At 41.1% G+C, this 27047-nt stretch overlaps 1 protein-coding gene across 1 annotated transcript; it reads right to left on the bottom strand.

The window, feature by feature from the left end:
• Positions 1-5813: 5813 nt before the first annotated feature.
• LOC137913602 (RING-type E3 ubiquitin-protein ligase PPIL2-like) lies at positions 5814-26778 on the bottom strand. Its single transcript, XM_068757245.1, has 20 exons — positions 26747-26778; positions 25490-25539; positions 25089-25134; positions 24789-24851; positions 24388-24439; positions 23622-23673; positions 23056-23147; positions 22711-22800; positions 22532-22607; positions 22246-22406; positions 20475-20550; positions 19821-19927; positions 16188-16277; positions 14031-14064; positions 11145-11262; positions 10619-10675; positions 8465-8537; positions 7842-7904; positions 7321-7463; positions 5814-6023 (listed from the first exon to the last, which is right to left on the bottom strand). The coding sequence occupies exons 1-20, from the start codon at positions 26776-26778 to the stop codon at positions 5921-5923; spliced, it is 1578 nt and encodes a 525-aa protein (XP_068613346.1). The 3' UTR covers positions 5814-5920.
• Positions 26779-27047: the final 269 nt, after the last annotated feature.

Raw genomic sequence — 27047 nt, 5'->3', positions numbered from 1 at the left:
TGTGATAACCATGCTTTTCTGATTAAGAAATATGCTGGGTTACGCTATTATTCAAACTAGAAAATCTGTGTCCAAAGACGTGCAGTAAGTGTTCCACAGATGAAAAATGAGTTGATGTGTGCCAAAAACACACGAATGGGCAAACTAAAGAAACCGATCATTAAATATATTTCTTGTAGGTGATATTTTTATCTAAGGAAAAATCAACAATGCCTGCAGTGTTTGACTAACCAGTAATCTAGGCCCGTTTTTCCACACCGGTATTTTGATCCCACACTAAAACCTTTTGGAATACTTGTTTGAAGAAAAAGAATGTAAAGTTTCACCAGGTAACATTCTGACTAAATATAACACCAGTTGAAAGTTGCCTTGAGGTTTGATGGCAGCAACTAAATATGTCCCATGTCCATGTGCATTATATGCTTTGATTAAACAGTTAGGAAACAGGAAACTGCTGCTGCTCCTGCATGGCGGGAAGCCAACGGCCTCCGTTGACTTGTTGCCTCTGCCACTTCATTATCTGATCTGTTACTTTTTTTTTTTTTATCTCCCCCCCCCCCCAGCTGGAAGTGGCAGCCCTGGGTTTCAGGCCTCAGCAAGCTCTCATGTCTGGAAGCTTTAATGCTGCTGCTATTTCTAGCAGTCTGATGTCATGAGAAGGAGGGGCCGACCCTCATCCCTGGAGCGGTGAGTCAGAGCCAGAGAGAGAGGGGGGGAGAGGGAGGATGAGTGAAGAGTAAGTGAGGGAGAGGTGCACAGCATCAAAACAATAATGGCGGTGGGTTGTTTGTTTTCCATGCTGTCATCTAGGAAACAACAAAACAAGTGACAGCTATGAAATACATTCTGGTGTATTGTGTTAATTATAATAAGGTAATTAAAGTTCCTCTCTGGCTGCGGCTACAAACATTATTTATCAATCTAGATGGTCATCAACATGTATCTTTTGAGATATTTTTGAGCATTATCATATAAATTAATACTGAAATGTGTTTTTTAATCAATGTATCAAAGTATTAAATTGTAGTGTATGGTTTTATTTTAAAATCATTTGACTAGATATCTTATTAGGGCACTTATTTGTATTTCACATTGTACATTTATGCAATCAAAACCTCCAGCAGCATAATTCCAGAAAAGAAACTGAAAACGCTGGAGCAAAATCACACAATCCTACTGCAGTAAAAAAAAAAAAGACCAGAGGTATATGACACAAGTTAAATATTTACAGGGAATCAAATGTCTTTTTCCAGGTAATTCTGTACAAGAAAACAATCTTAGGTTTTTTTATTAGGCTCCAAATCACATTGAATTTATTGTCATGGCCAGAAATCTTCAGTGGAACTGAAGATGTTTTTCTCCCGTCTTCCTGAGCGATGTCATCCCCATTCAGACTCAGCCTACATGAATTTGTGGCAGCACTCAGCATCCACTGTTGCCATGGCTACAGTACTGCATCTGCCATACTCCCCGATGCTAAACAACCAGGCCCATTGGCTCTCACAATTGGTCTGTGTGTCAGGCTGACAGACACTTTGTCCAATGAGAGAGGACGTGCGTGACGTCATCGGAAGCAGAGATGAATCCAAGAACAAAGTGTCCGAGATCTTCTGCTGATGCGCTGACTCAGCAAGGCAGACTGTCACGTTAGCTGCTGTCTCTGAGAGGAACAGGTGAGTTCAACCATCTGGAGCTGCTACTAGTCCCGTATTAGCCCACTTAGCCCACTTTACCCTACCCCAACTATAACCCAAACCCCACCAGGTATTGCTTTACGCTCTTTTCATTTATTTTTATTTTTTAAGAGCTACGTATAAGGAATACCACCACTAATAATACTACTAATCACTGATCCTCACTGGAGCCGGTTTCCTCTCATCCTGTACACGGTTAAAGGAAAAGAGAAGAGTTTTCTCAGGTGGGAGCTTCATCCCACCTCTTCTGTACCTCAACTAGGATGGGGTGGGGTGGGGGGGATGTCTCCCACCCTTTGGATGATTCCCTTTGGACCGTTGTGAGTTCAACATTCTGCAGACTGCCAGCTGGATTTGTAAGAAGTGCTCCAAGCAAGGGTGAGTTATAATTGAGGTGATTCCCTGAGAGAGACACAACTACACCCGGAGATCTTAGAATTGATTTAATCTTTCTTTGGTTCAGTTTTATATCAATAAACATCATTAAATAAATAATTAAATAAGAATTCCATATCCCTCCATTAAATGCAGTATTATATTGAACAGTTCAAGCAGCCATTCATTTATTTTCTTTTGATGTTAACAGTGAATAAATCCTTTCTCTCAGCTGCATCGCCATTCAAACATCTGGATTTCATAGCAGTGTTCCAATGAGAACACGGAGCCTCCAGTGCCTTTTACTAGCCTTTTACTCCCAGATTACAACCATCAGCCACGTTTGAGCTTTCATTTGGTTGGGCAGTCCTCCATTGTACATGCAGCAACCATCAGCCATCCTGGGGAGGGACGTTCTCCGTGATCCTCAGCACGCCCTTCCACTCGACAGCACCACAGCAAGGGCAGCGGGTTTGTCTGCGCGCCATCCCAGCAGCAGCGTTTTCATCTGAAACATTTATGACGTTACGCCGTCCACAGAGACCCACTTCAGTCAGAGAAGCTCCACAGTGGATGAGTTAGTGGTAAAAAGCCACTAACCAGCCCACCTGCATTAACTCTACTGAAAGTCTGCTAGCACTGGACCCACCTGCTGATTCTATATAGATGTGCTATAGATGGGAGTTGTCTTCAGAGTTGAGAGAATGTTTAACTCATCTTCTCCCCACCTGGTGACCCCCGCCCCCCCCCAAAAAACCACCCAACATCTCCATGGATCTAAAGTCTACATACAGTATGTCTGATTTTATGTAGCATTTGTTCTATTTCTTGCAAAATAAATAAATGGTTGATGATATTCACATTTGTCCAATCGGAAAATTATCCCACTTCAAGTCAATGTTCTGAAACCAAAGTGTTTCTATAGGAACCCTTGCAGACCATTTGGAATTCTGGAATATACTTTTGATGAAATTGGCTTTCTTTAAATTCAACTTGATTCATGCACCACTACCGCGAAGAAACGTTTATTTCTTCCCCAGTATTCATACTGTATGGAATCAGAAATAGTCTATTTAAACTATCGGATGTAATTTCTGTCAAAGGTTTAGCATCAGATTTCACAAACAAAAAGTCAAAAGCAATTATAGAGAAAATCACAAACAATGAAATTGAGTTACTGTTAAAAACATTTTCTTGTAGATTAGAGATTAGACTACCGGTAATCTACAGCCGCTTGGGCCACACAAAAACGGACAATTTAAAGTGACCAATCCACCTACTGGTAATTTGCATATTTTTGGAGGTGGGATGAAACCGGAGAGTCTGGAGAAAACCCACGCATGCACGGGGAGAACATACAAACTCTGCAGATGGGATTTGAACCGGTACCTTCTTACAGGAGGGCATTTCTCCTGTAGGCAGTATTTCATTCTACTTTTGACGCAGCATTGTCAGATTTGTTCATCTTTATGATCCCACCCCCCCAAAAAAAATATTATTCTTGAAATACACAGAACCTTAAGTCTGCTTTGCATTAAAGACAGAGAGCTTTCATCTGGACAATTTAATGACTTCACAGGGACAAAGTGAAATAGTTTTAAGTCAACAAAGTATTTCCAAATATTGTATTTTACTGGCTTTCCCTTGTGAATATGCTGCACAGAAATGGCCTCGGAATGCTTCTACCATAATTCAACAGACCTTTGTACACATCAGACGCAAGGGGATCAAACAAAACATTGTGATTTCCAAACAAATGGACTTTTAAAGAGGTACACTCACAATTTTGTCCAATAAATGCATCTTTCGCTGGTTGCTACGATCTCTGCAGCCATCTCCATGCATCACCAGTGAATTCCATTTGGTTTGCTGCTCCTGCAGTCAGAGCAGAGGCGCCGTCTCCCACCAGACCCTCGTCGACGCAATAAACAGAGCTGTCCACCCTGCTGTAAATTAACGTTGAGGCAAACCGTACTCAGATGTTACCATACTTCTTTGTTCATTGTCAAAAACTGCAGGTCCTGCCAGTATCGGCTTTGTAAAACAATTATAAAAGTGGTTTTAACCCACCAACAGGAACATAGCGTGAATTAAAGATGGCAGCCTGAGGAATATCACATCTCAAGCTGTCTGAACATTGGATGTAGTCTTTAGGGAACAACGGAAATAAGGCAAAATGTGATATTTGGTGTATTGTAGCTGAAAGCCAAAAGCTTCACGAGGACAGCGGCTGGTTCCAGGGCTGGTGCATGAGGCCACACTGTCACGACTCAGTGGATTCTTCATGCCATGGTTTTAACAACTGAGTGAAGAATGTGAACATCTCACTTCCGAAAGTTACCGTTTGCTCATCACGACAGACATCAAATATTAATTCAACCTGTGAAAAGGATAACCGCGCACGTCTGCAACTTCAACTTTGGAGGCCGCCGCCTTCGATTTACATCTCTTCATTTTACAATGCTTCAGCTTGTGGATGCAGGACACACACACACACACTCACACACACACGGAGGACACTCAAGGGTGTATTCATTCAGGTAAAAGCCAAAAAGGATGGCAGCTGCTGCCAAAAGCAAGGCTAAATAATGAGGCTGGAGCGGAGCAGCATTAGGGCAATAACCAAGCATTCAATAAATTATGCGTTGTGACACCAGGGTGTTTAGGCCGATTGTGCCGTTTCGCCAGTGCAATAAGGATCTTTAGAGGAAAGAACTCGCTCAGCTTCACGCAACAACACCCCTGTCTTCTGCAGACTCATCTATCCCTTTAGAAATCCTTGCAGATTTGCTGTTTCTGGGAAGCATTTCCAGATATAAGATTTCCGGGAACACAGCATGGTTGGAGAATGTCCTTTGCTATTCTAAAAAGATTTCCGTGTCGAGTTCTGTCGACTGCCATGGCAGACGGTAGCTTCATGTTTACTCAGTGAATGTTTCCAGGATCATGTCCTGCAGCCTTTACATTTTGAAACCTTTATCGCCTATGCTGCAAAACAATGACAGTCTTTTAAATGACCCTCACCCCCACAGCAGATAAGACGTATGCTGTTAAAGATAGGGCACGGCGCCAGTTTAACACAGACTGACTCTAAAAATGTCTGTCAGCAACCATGCAGCAGCTCGGTGAACACGGAATCGAAGATACTTTCCTGGTTCTTGTTTTTAATGTCAGCGACGTAGAATCACAGATATCATTGAACAGTTTTGTGCTCGAGACAAACCCGGCAGCTCTACAATGAAACAAGCTTTCATTCAATACACAGTGACGATAGATTTAAAGTGAATTAGAAGTACGGTAGTTAAAAAAATACATCTAACTTCTAAAAGGGTTTATGTTGCGTGAGGAGAATCCATGCCAGGTCCAGACAGCAACCGTGTTGGGGATCGGTATTTTATGTGTAGGCCACCTTGACCTGGACGCCATCTTTAAGTCAAGGTTCTAAAGGAGCGCAGAGAAGAATGACCGTTGAAGCGCGAAACCATTAAAACGCTCGGGAGTCGAGCCAAAGCAGCGCTCCAAGTGCTGCATAACATCACCCACTGTGAAACGAAGCCTCATATCCTAAATCCTCATTACGGACACTGCAGTCTGGTGTTGGCTCCTCGAGATGTTCACACGACAGTCAGTTGTGGAGAATATATTGCTTATAGATGGTTTTAGGATAATGACTTCTTTCACGATAATGACGGTCTTTCAAGGACGTATAAAATGACAATGACAGAATATTTAATTAAAGTCACTTTAATCTCACACGACAACACCACTGAGAGGAAATATACAATTAGAAAACGTTGAATGGGAAATGATTTGCCCAACAATCCAAAATAAAAGGCGTTTCCGTGTCGGTGCTACCAAGAGCTGAAGTCTCCAAAGCCAGTCTTGGATTTGGATTTCTTGACCGGCGCTCCGCTGGTGGACGGCCCGCCTTCATCAGCAGCAGCCGGACGTTTTCTGAGGGAGGAGAACATAAGATCAGGATGCTCCGTGGCACACATCGTTGCTTCCTCTACACCGCTCTTCCTTTTGTCTGAGATCCGTCATATCTTTATTTTCTCTTTACGGATGATGCTTTTTGTCTTTCTATAACGCAGCTGTACTAAGACCTTTCCAGGTTACTTTCAATCAGACATCAAAATGAAAGCAGAAGACAGTACAACTTCTTATTACGGTAATCTAACCTGCAAGTCTACAGGTGAACTCTTTTTATGATCATGTATCTGTAGTTTTTCTTGAATAAATCAGTCTATGAAATTTGTGAAAAAGTCAGAGATATTCAGTTTCCCCTGAAATCAAATAATAAAGGCCAAGTTTTGGAGAAGCTAGAACCACAGAATCGTAGGAATTGTCAATTGGAAAAGCAATAAAGCATTGGATCAATTATCAAAATAGCCGGTGATAAAATGTTTTTGTCCGTTCATCAGCCAGAAGAAAACACAATCGACACACTCACTCCCAAACTTTAACTCCACTAACCTCTCAGGTGACTTCATGATCTCAAATATAACGTCATCACCGTTCTAATAAGATATCTACACCTAAAGTACATACAATCAATACAGTTATAGATCAAATGCCTCGCAAGACCTTTTGGTCTCCATCAGCCCGACGTTTCCTCAACAGCAGTCTGTTCCCTTCTGATCTCCTCTCAGCTTGTTTGGTGTAAACGGCTGCATGTGGTTTTACGTAGGGGTGAAAGTGGCAATGTGTGTAATAAATAAAAACCTGTTGCCCAAAGTGAATAAAGTGTTTAAAAAAAAAACATCTTAGTCACAATGGAAGCTTCAAACTGTTCTAATTCAACAGGCTAATTTCCTAATTTCATGTGTAAGTTGTTCTCAACTTGTTTTTCTGGCTGATCGGATTCATACGGATAAAACAAAACCCGGCAGAGCCCAACGCGTCGCCTTCATACTAGTAACTGCCGGGGAAAATGGACAAACTGTCATTTGGAAGCATTACTAATGATGTACACTGAATACATTTAAATGAGGGTGTGATGACAGGATCTGAATTATTCTGAATATCATTAGAAATGAGCTTTATCATGCTTCAAGCATTTTACATTTTCTTTTCTACTTCTACATCAGACGTTAATGTATACGTGCTTAGATGACCTTGTTTTAGATTCCACTCACTGCTGTCCTGATTCTTATATACATCCACATCCAGAGGAACGTGTGGGCTGATAAATACCAACTCAACATGCGTGTGTGTGTGTGTGTGTGTGTGTGTGTGTGTGTGTCCTTACATTGTGGCAGGGTTGATGTATTTCCCTACACCTGCTTTGAAAGTCTTTGGCGCCTGCTCCTCCTCTGCCTTCTTCAGAGCGATGCTGGTCTGCTGCCTCTCCTCCTCCTGCTTCTCCAGCTCCTTCTCTCGCTCAGCGGCAATCTGAAAACACAAATCGTGTAAAGCCCCACAACTCCTGCATGAATAGACCAGATCTGTGGAAACCTAGTGAAAATCTCAAATTATTATCCAAGTATTTTCATGTTTGATATTTAAAACATGCCTGGAGAATGATTTGTTACAATGCATGACCAATGTGATAATCACCAACACCGAGCTGAAGCCTCTTCTCCTTTTCCTCCACCTACCCCCCCCCCCGAAATATCTGGCAGAGGTCTACCTTCTACCGAAAGCATGCTTCTCATTTTATGTATAAAACGATTGTAAAAACAATTATGTCACTGCGTCTCAATAACGTTAAATACTGAAAACCTTCAACCTCCTCAGTGCTGCTTAAACTCAAAGTGCCGGTATGCGAACCTGAGCATCAGCCTCTTCGTACGGATCCACGAACACAGTCGCATTTATGATCTTGATCTCTGACTGTAAAACAAACAAGCAAACAAAAAGGACTAACTTTTATGCGTCCCGTTTGTCATCAGTAGATCTAGAGCAGCGGTCCCCAACATTTTTCCTGCCATGGACCATTAGCGGGCCGCGGGCCGGTGGTTGGGGACCCCTGATCCAGATGATAAAGTATCTAAATAAAAAGGTTTTATCACTTGCTATGAAAGTCAAACATCTTTAAAATCCAAATGACCATCAATAAAATTAACACCGTCGTCCCAGCGTGGCAGAAAGAAACCGTCGTGCTGCATGAAAAGCTGCTTCACAACAAGGTTCTTAATAGGATGTGATAAAACCCTCAATATAAACTTAAGATGCTGTAGATCTGTTATTTGGGTGGTGGAAGGTGTTTTTATGTTCACTATGCAAAACTTCAACTTGATTTTACACTTTAATCTGCACTAGATGGGCGTGTCAGCCACATTTCATGCTTGAAAAAAGTTCAAGGAATATCTTTGATTCCAGTGAGAAAACAAAAACCGTTTCAAAGTGAAATCACATTCTGGTTCGGCCGACCCAGATCTTTAGCATCTAACCTTTGGTTTGTCCGTTTTGGGATCGCTCTCCACGTTCTCCATGGCTGTCAGTGCCTCAAATCCACCGACAATCCTGCACAAGAGAGAGCGACAGGGCATTCGCTTCATAACAAAGAGATGTGCTGCCATACATCTATGTAGGATTAGGAGAGGCCTGGGCGCTGCACACTGGGCCCGGATCACTTTGATCTTTCACTGGGAAGATTAAACCAGGGCAGCGTATCTATTCACAAGACCGCCTATCATATTTTACACATTCTATGTAAAGGCCAATGCGCTCGGTCACAAAAAAAGGGCTGCGGGCTTGTTTTGAAGAGTAGGGTGAGTCCGAGTTCAAATCCCTTTGAACTTCCATCTGGCTAAGGCTTCCTTGAGCCATCTAAACCTGCCACGGTTTGGTATATAATTTCACAGCTGAAGGGTTTTTGCAGACGTCGTAATAATCCGCTCACAAACGTGAACACTGGTCGCTGCTGAAAGTAAATGTTTATGGCCTTCATTATCAGCACCGTGGAGCCTTGGTAAAAACGCAGCAGAGAAAAAACAAAACAAGCAATGAAGATATAGTGCTGCGGGCCCAGGGGCGTTCTGCTGGTGACTCTCCTGGTGCACGACACGAGGAAGTTGTTCTTTTCTTATTAAACTAAGCCCTTCTCTACCTGCCTTTCCTCTGGCTTCCTGTTACCGAGTGTAAAGTGAGAGCTTGCATAAACAGCAGCAAGCTGGGAAGCTTCTCCTGCCACACGTGAGCCGCTTCCAGATGTCCAGAAGGACAAACTGGCTCAGTCTTAACAGCTTTGCATCAGATAATACTATTAGGCTTCCAATGGTGAGCTTCCATCTATTTATTGACCTTTAATTTACCAAAGAGCACTTTCATTTACAAGACATTCAAGCAGTTCATGTGAGAAGGTGAAATTACAATTTTCTCTCATATCCAAAAAAGCAGTAATATTCCGACACAAAGAATGCCACAGGTAACATAAGGGACATAGTTTGAGACTTGTATCAGGGTTACTTCCATGATAATACAGAGTGTTTTATAATGAGATCTAACAGACAGCAGTCAATAGACAGCCTTGAATGTTTGAACACTTGTAAATTGCGTTGCTAGGGACGATGGGTGCATCACTCCACCTGCCTCTCTTCCCAGCCTGATGTGTCCATCATGTCTCTGGGAAAGGATGAATCTGGACTCTCAACTCAGAACCTTTTTCCACTGTTCCAGTCCAATCTTGGAATTTCAATCAGTCACATTATATCTATATAAACACAAATAATGTGTCTCTGGGGCTTTAGAATCTGTGCAGAGTAACGGCCTCGGCACCCTCCGGCCAGGACAGGACAAACTCTAATTACTGGTAATCCCTTTGCTCACTCTACTGTAGATTCAACACTATCAAATATTCTAAATGATTATTTTTGGGGTTTTAAACAGACATTAGCATCACCCTGGACTGCTAATAGTTTATGCTCTGTAAGTCCCCTGGTCCCGACAGGGACGCCCTCATCACAAAGAATAAAATAAATAAATAAACATTCTCCGGTGAAAGACTTCACATTATGTATAGATGAAGACATGTGGGAATAGAACAGTGCCAGTTCTATTAAAAGTGCAGAGACAGCAGTCTGGAAAGAATCCAAAGTTAGCCGCTCAGTTAAAGATAAGCTTTTAAAGTGTGCTGCCCATCTGGGGCTTCAGTCAGCTGAAGTGGTCGGAATATTTTTAGACAGCAGCCAGGACTTTCTCCAGAAAGACATCCATTTAAGATCATGCTCACCAGTGAGACAGCAAGAGAGCCATCACTTTAGATTCAGCTTCTATTAATGTTTCACTACTGTTGGCCAGGAATCACACTGATGGTCAAAGTGTGGAGCTCTGAGGAGCTAAATATGCACCAAAGTATAATATGAGAGGGTGGCAAAGAGACAGAGGGAGGGCAGAGGTCAAGAAGCAGGAATAAGAATAGAAACGGCAAAAAAGATGCGGTGTTGACCCAACTGTTTGCTCAAACAAAGCTCTGTCCACGTTGCCACCTTTGAGTGCCATTCACTAGATAAAGCCCAGAACACTGAGGGACAGCGGATCCAGTTGAAAAAAACGAATTAACATTAAATTAAAAAGGTACACCGGCTTAAAATTACTTCGCTTACCTTCCAAATACTGCGTGTTTCCTGTCAAGATAGATGCAGGATCGGAATGTGATGAAGCTGCCAGAAAACAAAAAACAATGTCAGCGGCAAAGATCCAAAATCTTTAAGGTTAGCTAAATGAATATAGGAAAAACAATTATTGCCGACACAGAATCGGGGAGAGACAGACCACCAAAAACAAAGTGTGATTAAAGTGTGGGATCATTTCAAACTGACACAAAGGAATCTACTATAAAATCATGAGGAGCATTTGTTTTCTCAGTTGAAGAGACCCGGCACATTTTCTCTGAAGTATATTTACTACCCTACAGCTCTACTTGCTTTCACAAAGTATTGATATCTGCAGTCCTGGAAAACACTTTAACCCTCATATCCATTACTAGTATTTATAAGCAATAAAACAGTGAACACAGAAAATAAATAATCACCATTCATACTTTTAATAAATTTATTCTTATTGGATTATTTTATCGTCATTTATTAAAAATGACTACAATTAAAAGAAAAGGAGGAAAATATTTCTTACAACTGGGACTTGTTGGTGTTGGGACCCGAGTTTGCCATGCTGAGAATCCCCCGGCCAGTATGGGACAGGTTGGGCCGAAACTCATCCCTAAAAGGTCTCCCCCAGAAGGATTCCCCTCCTGGAAATGAAGACAAGGAAATAAAGTAACACGCTGCGTTATTTGTCCCGATCAATCAAAGCAGCAAACATCATCTTATTTTAGCAGAGTTGGCTCTTTTGTGGTAATAAACCTCCAGTCGGGGAAGTTTAAAACATTTTATTTTTAAGCTTTTATTTTGACATTCCTTACACCACATCTATAATTCAGAGCATCAATGATGGCTGCAGTCCACTTCTGCGAGCAGGTTTCAGGGCTCGCTGTTGTGCATGCTGGCTAACTGGAGCCATTATAATGTCAGCAGTAACATCTGGACTTGCCTTGTTATGACAAGTCAAAAACGTTATGGCACGCCAGGGTAGTTTCCAAACACAGGAAGCTCAATGTATGGTACACAGTCTTCAGTTCATGGTGCGACACACAGACCACCTTCTTCTAAAAAAGGTCAAGAGTATGGCATTTATTTATGGATTCTCTCTGGGGTGGGGGGGGGGGGCGATGCAAGTTAAGCCATTTTTCAGCCTTATATAAACAGTTCAGACAGATCAATGCGTCAATCAGTAGTACGCTGTCGTTTTGGGATCATACGCGCCATTAGGGTAAAAACATCGACGCAGGACTTCATGTACGGGGGATGCTTGTCGAGCGTCGATAAAGAAGCCCAGTTGTTGAGGTCTGGATGGAATAAGAACTCAAAAGTATTCCGCGAGTCAACACTTAACATCTCTGAACTCTGAAACAAGGCAAACACCAGAGAACGGTGCGGCAAATGAGACTGCATTGTGACACAAACGTTACTATCGACGACGCAGGTTTCAAATTTAAAACTAGAAAAGCACAGACCTCCACCAAGCAGCTCATTCCCCTCCTAATTGGATTTACGCCGTCCACATGGTGATCCGGATCATCACCAAAAGGTTCTAAATTGTTCTTGATATCTTTATACAACAACCATGAAAAGTAAACATGAATCAGAGTTGATGTACGTATATATTTTACTGATTTTTTTAATCCGTAAATGGAGTTTTCAAAGTTACAATTAAATATTTTTACTGCCTCCATTCTGGATCCGATCCAGATGAAATTTGGTGGCAAGATAGAGATCCCCACCCTACATGACTGTCAAATTCCATAGACATCGGTCAATAATCAACCCAGATATTGAGGAAGAAATCCCGAAGCTCCATTTACTGGAATGTTACCGAAAGATTCAAAGTGATCCAGAATCCTGAATCTCATCTGGATCTTCACTAAAACTAAAATCTGTTCCTGGTAACATTTCCAATATTTCCTGGAAATAACATCAAGATCTGTCCAGAACATTTTGAGTTATCTTGCTAAAAGACAGAAAAACAAACGCTGGCGATCACATAAGCTCGTTCTCAGCGGAGGTAAAATGTCTTAATAAAACAAAAGACTGTGTAAAGGTAATTAAAGGGAGCTTTTAAATTTAATGAGTCAGCCTGAAGGGGACAAACAATGTGTTTGTGATTGTACTTTCGTTTGAGACGAACATGATACCTTCAATGTGTGGCCAACCTGCGATCAATAACATCTTTAAGGAAAAAAACGCCACAATTCTCTGTAAATTTCGACTCCTTCTGAGAACCCCTCTGTGTTGTTGCTAAGAATAAAGTTCATTGTGTTCTGTCATTTAATTACACAAGGGATTTAATGCATGTTATATTTTCATGCAGCAACATGTGCGCAAACCTCTTAAAAGTGTATCATAATGTAATGTGAATGGCATAAAACTAAAAAAAACAGAAACAAGCAGCCTGTTTGCTCTTGAACATGCAGCCTTTATTAGAGCCTTCAGCTGTGGATCATAACTCACTGACTTCACTGTATGCTCATCATGATGATTAAGAGTCATCAGGCAGGAATACAAACTGCGGGTGCTTCTTGTCTCCCAACAGGGGGGGGGGGGGGGGGGTCTGTCAGCCTAAGGTATGTTTCACCATCCTGTGTCCTTCCAGCTGGTGCACACGCATGAAGAGTGTTTAACAGTGTTCGAGTGTAGTGAATGTTATGTGTAAATGCAAATTAACAACCAGTTTTATTCTTCACGGGCCATCGTAACCTTTCCAGTGACTGGTTTGGAAAATTCATCAACTCGCTGACATTTACCTTTAGAACAACTGGAACAGAAATAACCATCTTTGATCTAACAAAAATAAAATAAAAAGACAAAACATGAATTTAAAACTAAACAAACAGAAATGAATGATAGAGAATGAAGAGCTTTAAAGAAGTCTGTTCATGGTTTGTGTGCGCATGTTTAGATTATTCCAAGTGAGGAGGAGATTTGTAGCCACAGGTCAGGAATTCTGCACCTTCTTAAATCTGCCGTGGTGCTCGCGTTTTTGTGTGGCGTTCAGAGACGCCTGGAGAGACAAAGCACACTTTGTGCTGCAAACTCTCCGAGCAGCGCAGATGACACGAAAGAGGGAAGCTAACTGTGTGAGCAGCGCAGATGACACGAAAGAGGGAAGCTAACTGTGTGAGCCTTGCAGCCAATTAAACGGAGCTCCTTCTAAAAAACAGGACAATTATACCAAGAGCTGCTTGACGGGTTGCTCGCCACACCCCAGGTCTGCAGCCTGCAGCCTCCCAGCGTCTTCATTTTCTGTGCGTGTGTGTCATCTGTGCTCCCAGAGTATATTTAGCAACACCCTTGGCTTGCATCTTGAGTTATAAGCAGTATTTACATAGAACCTCCAAAAAGGGACCATTAATAATTTAAAAGTGAGCAATTCAAGATGTGGTTTTAGTGTAGCTCGCCTTACCCGTGCCGGTGCCAGTGGGGTCCCCTCCTTGAATCTGGAGAAGGGGGAAAAAAAACAGTTTAGCTGACCGTAGCAACTTCATGTTGAAATTCAAATCCTTAAGAAAAGGTCTCATGTCTGCTGCTAATCTTCATTCACATTGAGGTTACACGATTTGTTTTTGCAACATATCCACCCTGAATGCACGCTCCATGCAGGCTCACCGACGGGGCAGTCAAGGATATAAGCCTCTACTGTTCACTGTTAAGGCTCAACGTTCCCATTCTTGTTGATACGGCAGACTGTAATAAATACTTTCTGTGCATGTCTTCAGACGTCTTGTTTAAACATATACAGCAGTGCTGCTGTAGAGCAAACGCCTACTGACTGAGCCCCTGTGCTGTTTGCGCAGCACATCACTGTCAAAACACTGATTTTAGCCAACAATACGCCACTTTTTGGCTTGGAAGCGTTTGCCTGGTCACATATGGGATTCAGATGGCTTTGGAGAGAGCTTATGAATGACAGCCCTGCTTTCACTGTATGAGTGAAGTCTCCGTTCACTTCCCTTTAAAGCTTACTTGGATTATTGTGACTTTATTGCAGCTAGTTACGGTGATTTAAACCTTTTAAAGATCCCCTGAATATCACGTTGTGCTAAATCACAAGACGGCAGAAGAAGACTGCAAACTTAAATACATGCAAACAATGCACATTTTACAACAGGCACATTAAACAATAGTTTAATGACATGGTAAAGAAATAAACCCTGCATGCATGTTAGATTATTATTCACAGGACCACCCACGAGCACATTTAATGGGACATTCTGAATGTAAACCGTTCGCAACAAAATCTCCCCAGTCGACGTCAACCGAGACGGATGCTGATCAAATTAGAACCCGTCTGAACACTTTCTTCATCCGTTTCTCCAGTTTCTCACATACTGGAATGAATCTTATTCCGTTTCGAGTTCCAGCCGAAAATGTGCTTCTAAATATCCGTTTTGTTTGTTTCGGCAAACAACAATCAGTCTGTCAGTGTGGGCTTTCAGTTTGACTGAATAGACGCAGCAGAAACTGCACGGCCGTCGTGCGCAGACTTGTGTGAAACACCTCAATCATGCTGGTGTGAAACAGATCTCACTCTTTGAGCATGGGGGTAGTAAAACTATCATCTTTAGATATTCCGTACTCTCACAAGGGGCCGGTTTAAGGGCCTCCGCTTCCATTAACAATGATCCAAGTGTGTTTGTTGCTATGAAATTAATCTCTCCAAGGCCACCCTCCTCTTTTAAGATGTGAAGAATAAATTAAAAAGGTACAAGTGGCACAGTAATTATGGATAAACAATTAACAGCTCGCTACTCTGAATGAAAACCACAGGATAGAGTGAGGAAGGTAAGGGTTCTCTAGAGGCCAGATGTCCCCTCAGAACCACGAATGGGAAAGCTGGCTTTGGAAATAAACAGACGTGCGCTGATCAGAGACTTGTCATCTGAAAATCTCAGCCTTGGTAACAAAATGCCTCATTTGTAAATGGATGGAGGAAAATGTTGCGTTTACTCATCTCTGAATCAGCGACAATACGGCAGAATATCACAGGCTAACGGTGGATTATTGATTTACACTGTTCAGTCAGTAAATGACTTCAGTATTATGCATTAATAGGATTAAATGAAATCAGTTAAAGGCAAATTAAATGTACCGGTAATGGAAGTTAACATACTAGCCAAACTATAAACGGGAAACATACAAGCATTTTGACAGAGATCTCAAATCCAGAATATTTAGAGTCCTCATTCACTCATTTTTATTCAAAATGATCATGCTGAAAAATACAGCAATTATGCGAGAGGTCATCCCGTGGCACGTCCAATAATTGGACAGTCCTTGAGGACATGAGAAAACATTATGAATAAATCAAAACCTATCATGAAATGACTGTTACTGCATCTTTTTATGCACAGAGAATCTTTCCTAATATCCGGCTTGTGTCCAGTGCAATCCAGTTGTCAGCGAAAAAGCAAAGTATATTTGGAAATGCCTGTTTGTATTTAAGGCAAGAATGAGTGAATGTTTGTCTATAACCGTCACAAATGAGAAAGTACCAAAGTAACTGTAGATACACTGATGAGTGCAGTGGAGGTAAACAACCACAGAAATGTCTGATTCTTACCATGAAATTCCGAATGGACCTGTGGAAGATCGTCCCATCATAATATCCTTTTTTACACAGACGGATGAAATTCTCTCCCGCTTTTGGAACCTGTGAAATGATTACGCAGAGACAAAAAAAATAAAAACACCAACAATAAACAGAAATTCAAAGTCTGAACATGCAGACCCCAACAAAACAAAGTTTAAAAAGAATGTACTCATATGTAACATTTCAACTTCAAGAAATTGATAGTGTTATTGTGTGCATGCATTTATTTACATATTTATGTATTTTTATTTTAAATAAAGGGAGAAAATTGTTTTGGATTGAGACTGTAAAGACAGGACATCACAATAAAATGCCAAATACCATCATAATACACACAATACACTGAGTCAGAACATCTCCGAAACGGGGACCCGTGGGTTATTCAACAGTGTTCCAACGCAGAAAAGGTGATGACAGGGTCACCGGTTCGACAAGGCTCATTGTTGCACGTGATGAATGAACGCGGGCCTGTGTGGTCCAGTTCATGCTGGTTCTGATAGAAAGATGTCAGAGTACAGCGTGCATCACAGCTGCACGGCCACAGACCCGTCAAGGTGCCCGTGCCGACCCTTGTCGGGTGCGTTGGTTAGATTCCGATCGAATCGAGCATCTGTGGGATGTGCTGGACAAACAAGTCTGATCCATGGAGGCTCCACCTCACAATTTACAGGACAGGAAAAGATCTGCTGCTAACATCTTGGTACCACAGCACACCCTCAGAGGTCTAGTGGAGTCCATGCCTCGACAGGTTAGGGCCGTTTTTCACCAAAACAAGGATCCTACAGGGTACCAACCAGGTGGTCATAATGTTATGATCAGAGCATGTGAAAAAAACAAAGTAAAGATATTCGGAGGAAACACAGAGCAGCATGGCCTTGTATTCATGCCTAATGCAACATTAATCCATCTTCCTGAATGTCTCCAACCTGCCAGATGAGTAAACCTTGGCAAACAAGGACATATAATTGCCAGAAGCATCCATCCCTCGACATCCCTTTATATCTAATGAAATAACATTATCAAACAATGCATGTTAAAATCAAACAAGACACAGCTGCATATAAGCACAGAAGTAAAGCCAGTGGAATACATCCTGTTTGGCTGTCAAGGACTCCTCCTCCAGCTAGAGCCGAACTTCTAAACAAACAGACTGCCTGGCTTCTTACAAAGTGTTTGCTGTATATATAAATATAAGTGATACACAAGTGAACGATAAGTCATGGAGTAAAAACAGACATCTTGACTTTTTCCTCTTCATCTACATCTAGTTCTAAAATCTTCAAGGTTGTAAAAAACTCACTTAAAAAAAAACAGAATAAGCTAATTATGGCTGCTACTCTGAAATAACCCGCCGTTTGTCGCCAAAGTGGCAGCCATGGCTTTTAGGTCTGTATTTAACATCAACCACCTTGAGGAACTCCTCTGTGTACCGTATATTTGAATGAGAAACTAACTTTTCCCTTTTGGCAACACTGGTTAGTGGTTTCCCAGAACCCCGAGATGCTTCAGCGAGGACCTATTTTGAGTCACCGGCCTCGCTGCTAGCTCTACTGGGCTTAATTCCCACCATGTCTCAGTTTTGCTGTTGAGGTTAAAAAGTCTCTTTTTTCCTCCCCATTATGAATCCCAGATTTTTAAAGCCATTTTAGTACAAAGGGACCCATTGTTTTTCTTTTGGATTGACATTAAGCCTTTAAGTCATAAACTGATTTCTGAGATGGAAAATAAGTTTTAAACATTTATCTTATTCAAAAGAGCCTGTTACAGATTTGCAGTGAATATTTGAATAAAATCCATTCCAATCAAAATATCTGAACCTCCTTTATCTCCTCTTGGTTTTAACCCGACTTTATCCATCTGTGGTTTCTTCTGCCTCTCGAGATGCTGCTGCTCTGTAACGGTGGTTAATTTAGCATGGGCATGCATGCCTGTGTGTTTGTGTGACCTTAAGCCTGGGAAGGTCTCAAAATGTTAGTAATCAGTGATGTCAGCATGGAAACAATGTTTGCCAAGGAAAATACATCTCATTCATTTACCGGTAAGTATATTTTTAATCAAATTGAAACCCTTTTCTGACAAAATTGTGTCAATGCAATCAGTATAATAGCCTATGTCTCATCTTATTAATCAAAACAGTTGTTTTTTTATGAACTGGTTTTTATATTACCGGTATTTATATGGAGGTAATAAATGAGTAGTTTTGGAATGTGTTCCTCTTCAAGGATGCATGCAAAGCTTGACTGTTTTTGTAATTTGCTTGATTTCAACCATGCTACTCAAGACAATATCTAGTTTTATATTTAAATGTATATTTTTCGTCATCCACAAAGAACTTTAAATCTAAGTGTGATCCCATTTCATCCCACTCAGGTGAAGCCATTCTACTGTATCCACGGAGCTTTTGAATAAAAACATGCTGTACAGTCCTCTAAATCCCAAGTGACTAAGGTACGGGCCACCTCATCCTATATCCAACACCTGTCGCTGTGCATTTGACCAAACATTCATAAACAGCAAGGCCATGAATAGAGCTGCAATCTTGTGAGAAGCCCACTGGTGAGGAAGGCAGCGAGGAGGATGATGATGTGGGATGCAGAGGGCAGGTTGTCTAACCGCTGTAACGTTACCCTCATTATTCTGATTCGACAGCTCAGAGGCCAATGAAAACCAAGCACAGGAAGTCCATAGTAACCAGGGCAGAAAGACATTCCTGGTGGACACTGGAGCAACACACCCAACCTTACAAATGAGCCATGCAGGACACACATTGTTTGTGAAGACGGCCACTTGGCAACCTGGAGGACAGACTGTGAAAGGCTGATTTCATTGTTTGAGTCACCCTTAACACAATTCAGCCACCTGCTCAGCTAAAAAAAACAAATGCATCACAGCATCGTCTGAAAAACTCGGATCAGAAAATTAATTCGGTCAAGCCTGAATCACAGCCTCAGCATCAAAAACACCAGACCTCACCTTATACGAGACAAACCACAACAATTATAAAATGGTTGGTTTCGTTTATTCGTGTTCCAGTTGCTGGTTTTTATATCAGAAATCTGAGATCAATGAAGGCTCATCAGTTTGAACTTGGCAAATGACGCTGATAATCTTTTGGGGTCATCCATCAATTAATTGTGAAAAAACTGTCAGATTATCAATAAAATAATTGCTGGAGGCAACCTTATTTTACAGATTTATATATATTTTATGTTGCTAAGCCGAGCTTCTCACTTGTTTTCCATAAGATCCTCACATCCTGAGCACAAGCGCACATATTTCATGTTTTAACATCTGCCAACACGATCTGCCGAGAGCTGCATAATAAATACGTAGCGATTATATCAAATGAAGTATATTTTCCCTTGTAAATGTGTCTTTCGGGGATCATATGGAAACATAAAAACACAGAGAGCTTCCTTCAGTAACACTAAAGGCAGTGATTTCCTGAGTCGAGTTCTCTCATCTTTTCTTTAGTAGAACGCGTAGAAATTAAGGCTTTGAAGGCATTTTCTGACAATAAAAAATAAAAAATAGGAGCATTTTTTCCTCATCAGTTGTTTGGTGAGTGGCCTTGTGTTTGCTGTGTGACGTTGTGGCTATTACCTTATCACAGTGCAACTCAAGATTCAGGTCCCCCTTGTTTGTATGGAGACGGACGTAGCCTTTTTTCTTCACGTACCGGTAACGCACAGCGTCGTCTGAGATGGCATCTTTAAATAAAAAACAATTCAAAAATAGAGAATGTTATTTGATCGATTGCTTGAGTCTCAGCTTGAATTTGCTGCAAGTAAAATCTGACCTTTAACATTCTCCAGGGCCTCTGCTGTGCAGGTCGGTATTTATTTTATGCTAGCGTTATTCTTTATCAAATACACAGTAGCTTAAAAAAAAAAAGTCAGCCATGAAGTCATTCATACTACACACCTACTACGCAGCGTTATAAATAAATTGTGGGATGCCGTCTTTTTAAGACACCCGAAGTAGGTCACAAAATCCAAGCATTTGCATCCTCCTCTGAAGCGATCTTTCCCTACTACTGTTGCATAACAGCAAATCTCTCCCATGGAGCAGCTCAGAAGGTGATGGGAGAAAAAACAAAACGCTTCGTTCCTGGAGCAGCGCGAGCGGCACCTGGATGCAAACGAGCTAAACTGACTAGCCAGACTTCCCTGCGTAAATAAAGACTACGCAACAAAGGAGGCGACATTCTCCGTCTGCTGGTGATCTGAAGAGGGTTAGGGTTAAATGTTGACTTGCCTGCTTCATGGGTCGTTACAGGAGTCATGGCCGTGGAAGTGAAGGAGGCGCAAACCCTCCCTGTGGAGTAGTGGGCCTACGCGGAAAAGAGAGAGACGAATTAAAATAAGAAATTAATAAATGATGTCATGTTTAAGCAGCAGTTCTCATTTTCAAAGCCGTTGAATTGTTAGTTTCATTTTTTTTTTTTTTCTCTAGAGTATGGAAATAGCATCACTGTAAGTCATAGGAAATAATCAACCGATGATGACTAAAAACAATCATTTCTTAAGGGATTGAATCTGCTTAAATGCCTGTGACTTTTAAAACCTCTCTCTGTCTGGAGGTCATGATTAGCTAAACAAAAACAGGTTTCCTGCAGAGGCACTTCGACAGGGCAGAAGATGTCATCAAAGGAGCCTGTAGCTTCATTCTTTAGTTGAACAACGAACCCTCCCACTCAATCACACCTCTTTCCAGCCACATACTTGGCAGGTTCTCTCGTATGAACCAAGTGGAGCATGAAGTGAAAACTATTTTAATGACTGCCTTTGCTGCTTCTGTGTAATACAGAGCACAACCTCCACAGCTTGGACAGATTCCTAACATCTCATAAATAAAGAGGCACAATAGATACTCTGAAGATCTTTGCGCTTAACTTACAGTAGAATGCATTAAAGTTAAAACAACAACAGTGGAGGGAGATGAAAGCAGAGGTGAGACTGGACTTGAGAAGCTCCAGTCTACTCTTTGGTTCCGGTTTAGATTTCTCCTGCTCTAGTTCTTATGAAGGCGCATAAAAGCCCAGACTTTACCTCGTGTGCTCCGTCTGACCTATATTTCCTGTTCCCTCAGATGCTGTCAGAGCATCACTTCAACTGTGAAATCCAGACAGAGAGCAACCAAGCAAGAGCTCTGGAGTTAAAAACGAGACGCGGCATGGCATCAAAGGGGAGCTGATAGAGACGCCTTTAAGAAGAGCTGTTGATGCTGCATTGAATCACACTCCTTCACCCTGGTTACTCAAGGACAGTCATTGTGGACGGTGTCTCAACAGAAATCTGCTACACATCTTAAGACTCTTGCGCCAAATTCACATGAAATCAAAGGCAACATTTCAGTGCTCGACACATTCCTGCTGCTTTACATTTGACCAAATCAATGCACTGTAAGTAAGCAGAGCATTATTTTCCATCCTCGCAGCACTGTGCAGGCTTTTGGTTCTATTTTTGGATGCAGTCGTTTGTCTCGGTTTTCCACACTGCGACTGTATTACTGTGCGTTTGGCGCACTCTAGTGCACAGAAATGAAATGACACCAAATTATTCCTCTTGAATTTCTTCAGCTGCACATCGATTGATAAAACCGATCTTGATCTATTATTCGTGGCTAAATATTTCTGATTTGCATTACATTAATGTTCACATTGAATATGGAAATGAGCTCAAGGGTGGAACTTTCCATCAATACTTCTGATTCAACTGATACGAAGTCTGGAATGTATGAGAACTGACTCAAAGTTACAGAAATCGTCACCGAGTGGACCATCAACTGAAGACTTGGTCACGAACTCTCCTGCTTTCTTCCAGAAATACAATTCCCAATGAACTGAACCTCTAAGCACCTCAAAAGGCACGTTAAATTTAAACTTTGGCTGGTTTATTCTGGACATTTTCCACCATTTACTTTTCAACAGTCACACAACGGAATGGTCCGATTATATTTGTGCTGTGGAAATTCTATTTAAAACATCACATTTTCTTAACTTTACCAACATAATGAGTTTGCTTACAGCATTTAATTTATCTGTCTTCTTGGCCACTGGCTCCTTTGAAGTAGAAGCCAGGAGCGGATCCCCCTTGTAGTCCTTGTAAAGCTCAGCTAAGGTCTCCCTGGTCTCAAGATTTGTGCTCTTCAGGTGGTATCCCGGGTCCAGTTTGGCCTTTTCTTCATCTGAAACACGCCAGAGAAAAGAGAGCAAGAGAGAGGAAATAACCGAATCAAAGAACTTTCTGTTTTCATGAAGCCTTAACGGCAAAAAAAGTAACATTATAAATGACAACAGTTTGATCACTAACCTGGGTCCAACACCTTGAGGTTGTTTTTAACATGGAAGAAGTTAGAAACATTGAATTTATCCACGTTTGTGGGGTCCTAGGAAGACAAAAATAATACACGATTCACCATGACATTAAAGGTTACCTTTTCAAAAAATAACACAATGCAAACTTGGCAAAAGAAACTAGCGGCAACCCACCTGAAGTATTAGAATGTCCTTTCTGGTGAAGGGTTCGTCTGTCAGCAGATCTTTGAAAGTTTTGGTCTTGATGTTGAGTTCCTCAACAGCCTGAGTGGAAAGAGAAAGATTTAAGAAAACAAAAGCCTATTCCTCTTGGGATGCAAGAATGTTAATAATGTATCATATCAAAAGGCTTATTTTGTTTTGATTGGATGATTCTGAAAATGTCACAGTTAATATGTTTAAATAGAAGAACTGTGCAGTAATCCACAGAACTCTTGGGAAAACAACATGGTGTGATGAAAAGCTACATCTTTTGGGCCGAGTTTCTGCCTTTTGCAAGTGCAGGAATGTTTCACGTACCTCATAAGAAAACACGTTGCCGGTGACCTTGTTGGCAACGATGTGAGAGTTATTTGTAAAGACGTTGTACAGAACAGGGCAGTGATACTTTCCTGGAACAAAAGAAGCATGAAATACTCAGGATCCCCCACCAAAGGTGCATTTCAATGTGGAATTAAAGTAATTTAAGAGGACAAGCAGCCAGAAAGAATTCCAAACATGGTCTTCTTCAGGTCATGGCGGGGGTGATAAAAACCAGAGGTAAACACAACTGCAGTGATTCTTGATATGTTGCCAAAGAATGAAAGCTCCCCTTCAGAATGTACCCCACGTAATGAGCTAATGCTAAATGATGTCATCTCTGCTCCAGCAGATTAATTCACTGTTATCCCCTTCATAAAAATTACCCTCAAAGTCTCTTCAAGTTTTATTTCACACAGCACTGCAGTAAGATACATTTGACCTTCCCAAACTACTGGATGATTCCGGTGAGTAGAATAAGGGAAAAAAAACAACAACAGTAAACAACTATCCCCTACATAAATCCTTTCTAGAGGTTACAGTCCCTTCGGCACACGCATGCTTACCGTCGTTGTTCTTGGCAATGTTCAGTTTGATGAGCGATTTTACTTCCAGTTTCTGTGGCACAAAACAGAACATTGAAATGAAAATATGCAATCAGAAAAATAATCTCACAAAAACATGATGTAATTAAAGGTCGATGAAGTCCCTGTACAACGTTTCAATAGGATCATCTTTATGGAGTCTAGGGGTGTTGGCTCTGTGTATAAAATGAAACTGGAATACGAAGGAAAGTTAAGTCACATATTTACTATGGATGGACGGATGGAGGCTTAAAAAAAAAGATCACATCTTGTAAAATATGCATTGAATTCAATCACCACAAATCACAGTCATAAAGGGGTCCGATATGCACTATCATTCAAAATGTCTTCTGGATCCGATCCAGAATGAGGTCAGGAAAATATATTGAATTTTAACATTAAAAACTCAATTTAAGGATTCAGAAATCAGATAAAAACTCAGATTCACTTTTACTTGACATGGTTTTTGGTATAAATGCAATTATGAGGGAATGAGCTGCTTGGTGGAGGTTTGCGCTCCCAGAGTGATTTTGTAGTTATAGTTATGGCTACATCGTATCATTAAATCTTTTAATTAATCTGCAAATTGTTTTTTGTTACATATATTTTTTTTCCAATTATTTCCAAGTAAAAATAACAATTTTGTATTTGTTCAGTATTTTAACCATTCATTTTCAAGGTGGCACTAGACTAGAGAAAAGGGGAAAGGTACAGTGACTGCGCTTCATGTATCGTTGTTGTTGCTTACCTCTCCAGAGGCTGGATTAGTGCCATACTTCTTGATCCATGGGATGATGCTCCTGCAGCAGAATGTAGAAACAAAATGTAGAATGTAGGTCAAAACAAACAGACGTAGGCGGCGTAATACATTCAAGCAACAATGAGATTTCAACAGCAAGCATCTTTATTTTATTTGCCTTTAGCAACTTTCCTATTTTGTTCAGAATGGCATCACTAGAAAAGACACTCAGCTTTGCATGAACAGCTCCAGACACATTTCGACATGAACTAGTCTTAAATTGACAGAAATCATAAAACATCTACATACCGGTAATTCATTACGTCCCTCAAACCAGCACAGCAAAAGGCATGCGTGTTAAATCAGTGAAGTCTGACAATGAAAAGATAAACTGATTAAAATGTACTTACAGTAGGTCAAAGACGACTCCCTCGTCAGTGCAGACAGGATATTCAAACGGTTGAAGGGACAAGCTAAAACGTTTCAGAGAATACATCAGTCAAAATCAGACAAACTGCATACACCAATTGCTGAAGAAATCACATGCTTTTTTCTGTTTATTTTACTACTACGGTATACTACGGTGGAACTACATGCTCAGATTTATTAGTATTTTATTATCTGACAAAAAAACACATTTATTTTACAGATCATATGCGAGACAGATCCAATGCTCCTCCTCTAAAGGTTATAAACATGTTTCTCCTTACCTGCAATGGTCAAATGGAAGTCGTCTGAAGTTTGCCCGCGGGATCACTGAAACCAGAAATCAAATACAGAATAAAAGTTCTAATGACAGTGTCCATACGTAGCCTGTCTTTTTAAACATGTTCAAAATAGATCAGTGAATAGTTTCACAAGTTATTTTTTTTTATAGAAAACATGAATACTGAAACAGTTTTACTTGCCCCTATTAAATTCAGTCGGCTGTTAGCATAGATCGGTTTGTCAGTGTATTAGGTCCAATTTCCTACTGCAACTAAATCTAATGCAAAGCGGTTTAGCACAATGACTTTTAAGATTAGAAACAGAATAGTAAATTTTAAAAAACTATTCCAAACAAAATCTAACCATATCTAAAATGTTAGAATATGATAAAATTATAACTAACCTGTTCGCTTTCCACCGTAGAAGTTTGTGTACTCTGTACACGTGATGTACCTGTAAAAAGATTAAGATGAGCTTTTACACTTTACACAGCAAACGCACACCAAAATGCCATTTTCACTCTAGTAGTACAAGGGCCCCTTGAAACAACCACATGCATAGGGGGCACCAGAGCACGCGGAGAGGGCATAGGGCAGGGGTGGGCAAACTTTTTGACTCGCGGGCCACAATAGGTTCTAAAATTTGGCAGAGGGGCCGGACCAAGAACAGATGGATGGAGTATTTGTGTGAGCTAATATAAATGACACATGAAAGCGAATGCATTAAAGGATTTGGCCTTTTACATGTAGCATTACAGGGATTAGGTCAAATGAATGAGGTTTAATTATAATAACATTTTATTTAATAATATAATTTGGACAAGTTTGGCGGGCCGGATTAAAAAGACCAACGGGCCGCATATGGCCCCCGGGCCTGGGTTTGCCCATGCCTGGCATAGGGTGAAGGGGTGCACCCGGAGCAATTGGGGGGCGATGCCTTGCTCAAGGGCACCTCGGCACTGCAGCGCTCTGAGGGTTAAACTGGCCCCTCTCCAGCCACCAGTCTGGGCCGGGACTTGAACCGGTGGACTTCTCCCTCCGCATCCCAGTCCAAGGCCCAGCACACTGAGCCCCCCCCAAAAAGAGCATAAAACACCCACGCGAGGCAAGATAATTAAAATAAAAATATAACCACGAGTAACTTGGTAGATTTGCTTAAATATTGAACTAAAGTTAAAACAAAACCTACTCTTTTCTGCAACTGTCCAGAAATTCAGAGGGAAATTCGGCGCTTTTTAAGGTCTACAAACTTTAAAGACTGTTGATTTCATTCCTTTAGTAACCAGAGGCAGAACACGAACTAAAATCAACAAATTAAGGAGGATTCTCAATTAATGATGAAGGCATGATCTCATTCATTGATCGCTTAGTGAAATTCACAAATCGGGCCCTTACGTAACATGCAATAAAACAAAGCAAACATCATCACCATCGTCATCTATGAACGTTGATATTATACATGTCAATGTTTCTGACAGATTAAAACCTGTCTACGTGACTGTATAACTCTCTTACTGAAAGGACTTCTTCCGCCACTACTAGCCGTGAGAGATCAGCTACAATAAGTTAGCTAGCTCGTTAGCATTCCTCTTAAAACAGCTAACAACAAAATGCATGTTTCTGAGACGCAGCTTACAATTCAAGATCATCTTTATACTCACATTTTATCTTTTTGGTGCTGTCGTTTCCCCATTTTGATGCTTTATGATGGTCGTAAGGAACAATTGTGATTAAAAAAACCCCGCTTTTTCGACCAAATACCACAAACTGCTGCCTTCTGTTGCTTCCTGTATACGCTCTTAGTCGCCGGTCTTTACTTCGAACCCTTTGTACCAACTGACCTCTACCGCCCTCTACTGGACGTATTCAAAGAGATTCGAGAATATATTTTGAACCGCCAAGTCTAATGCGACATTATTTTAATGTTTTCATTTGCACAACAATAATTGGAGTAACAACTCT

The sequence above is a fragment of the Brachionichthys hirsutus genome, unplaced genomic scaffold, assembly GCF_040956055.1.
Source record: "Brachionichthys hirsutus isolate HB-005 unplaced genomic scaffold, CSIRO-AGI_Bhir_v1 contig_723, whole genome shotgun sequence".
In the NCBI taxonomy this organism is placed as follows: domain Eukaryota; kingdom Metazoa; phylum Chordata; class Actinopteri; order Lophiiformes; family Brachionichthyidae; genus Brachionichthys; species Brachionichthys hirsutus.
The sequence above is the reverse complement of the archived record's forward strand: the minus strand, read 5'-3'. Positions and strand labels throughout refer to the sequence as shown.

What these genes read in the sequence shown, in the direction of transcription:
- LOC137913602 (XM_068757245.1), bottom strand. Translation starts at nt 26,778, where the DNA reads ATGGGGAAACGACAGCACCAAAAAGATAAAAT. An exon ending in GCAACGTGTTTTCTTATGAG is followed by an intron (nt 22,801 to 23,055) that starts GTACGTGAAACA and finishes CTTTCCACTCAG; the next exon opens with GCTGTTGAGGAACTCAACAT. An exon ending in AGACAGATAAATTAAATGCT is followed by an intron (nt 20,551 to 22,245) that starts GTAAGCAAACTC and finishes TTTTCCGCGTAG; the next exon opens with GCCCACTACTCCACAGGGAG.